The 839-nt window shown below is 69.7% G+C and overlaps 1 protein-coding gene across 1 annotated transcript in view; it reads right to left on the reverse strand.

Moving 5' to 3' along the window:
* EVI5L (ecotropic viral integration site 5 like) overlaps positions 1 to 839 on the reverse strand; it is a 33,064-nt gene that overhangs the window by 22,951 nt on the left and 9,274 nt on the right. The window contains exon 16 of the mRNA XM_009274521.2: positions 546 to 692. Within this exon, the coding sequence (XP_009272796.2) occupies positions 546 to 692 (147 nt within the window). The remainder of the gene's footprint in view (positions 1 to 545; positions 693 to 839) is intronic.

The raw sequence follows: 839 nt of genomic DNA on the forward strand, positions 1-839 counted from the left end.
CGGTGGAGGGGACGCCGGGGGTGGTGGAAGCCTGGCGGAGGGGAGGTGGGGACCCCGTTGGAGGGGACATGGGGACTCTGTGGGAGGGGACAGAGAGTCCCCGTTGGAGGGGACATCGGGACCCCAAGGGAGGGGACATTGGAACCCCATTGGAGGGGACATGGGGACACCATTGGAGGGGGTGATAGGATGCTGCTGGAGGGGACATTGGGACCCTGTGGGAGGGGACGATGGGACCCTCTCAGAGGGGACACATTGACCCCCCCTTGGAGGGGACACAGGGACCCCAGTGGAGGGGACAACTGGGACCCTGCAGAAGGGGACACTGTGACCCCATGGGAAGGGCTGTGGATGTCCCCAGGGAGGGGACAGGGGTGTCCCCATGGGAGGGTCTGCGGGTGTCCCCGGGGGGGACGACAGGGGTGTCCCCATTGGAGGGTCCGCGGGTGTCCCAGGGGAAGGGATAGGGAGCACCCACGGGTACCCCCAGTGAGGTGACAGAGGAGGGCCCGAGGGTGTCCCCAAGGTGTCCCCAAGCGTCCCACCTTGCACTGGGCCTCGGCGTGTTTGCGGTGGCTCTCGCTGAGCTGCGCCTGCAGCCCCTTGCTCTGCGCCGCCGCCAGCCGCAGCTGCTCCCGCAGCCCCGCGCAGGTCTGCTCCGCCTGGCCCAGCACCGTGCGCTGGATCTGGCCCTGCAGGGGACAGGACTGTCACCACCCTGTCCCTGTCACCCCCCCCTCCCAGCGCCCTCAGCCCCCGTTCCCAGTCTGGCCCCGGAGCGGGGCGGGGGGGGGCAGGACTGTCAACACCCCGGCCAAGGTCCCTATCACTCCCCCCCT

The sequence above is a fragment of the Aptenodytes forsteri genome, unplaced genomic scaffold, assembly GCF_000699145.1.
Source record: "Aptenodytes forsteri isolate BGI_AS27 unplaced genomic scaffold, ASM69914v1 Scaffold1008, whole genome shotgun sequence".
Taxonomy (NCBI): Eukaryota; Metazoa; Chordata; class Aves; order Sphenisciformes; family Spheniscidae; genus Aptenodytes; species Aptenodytes forsteri.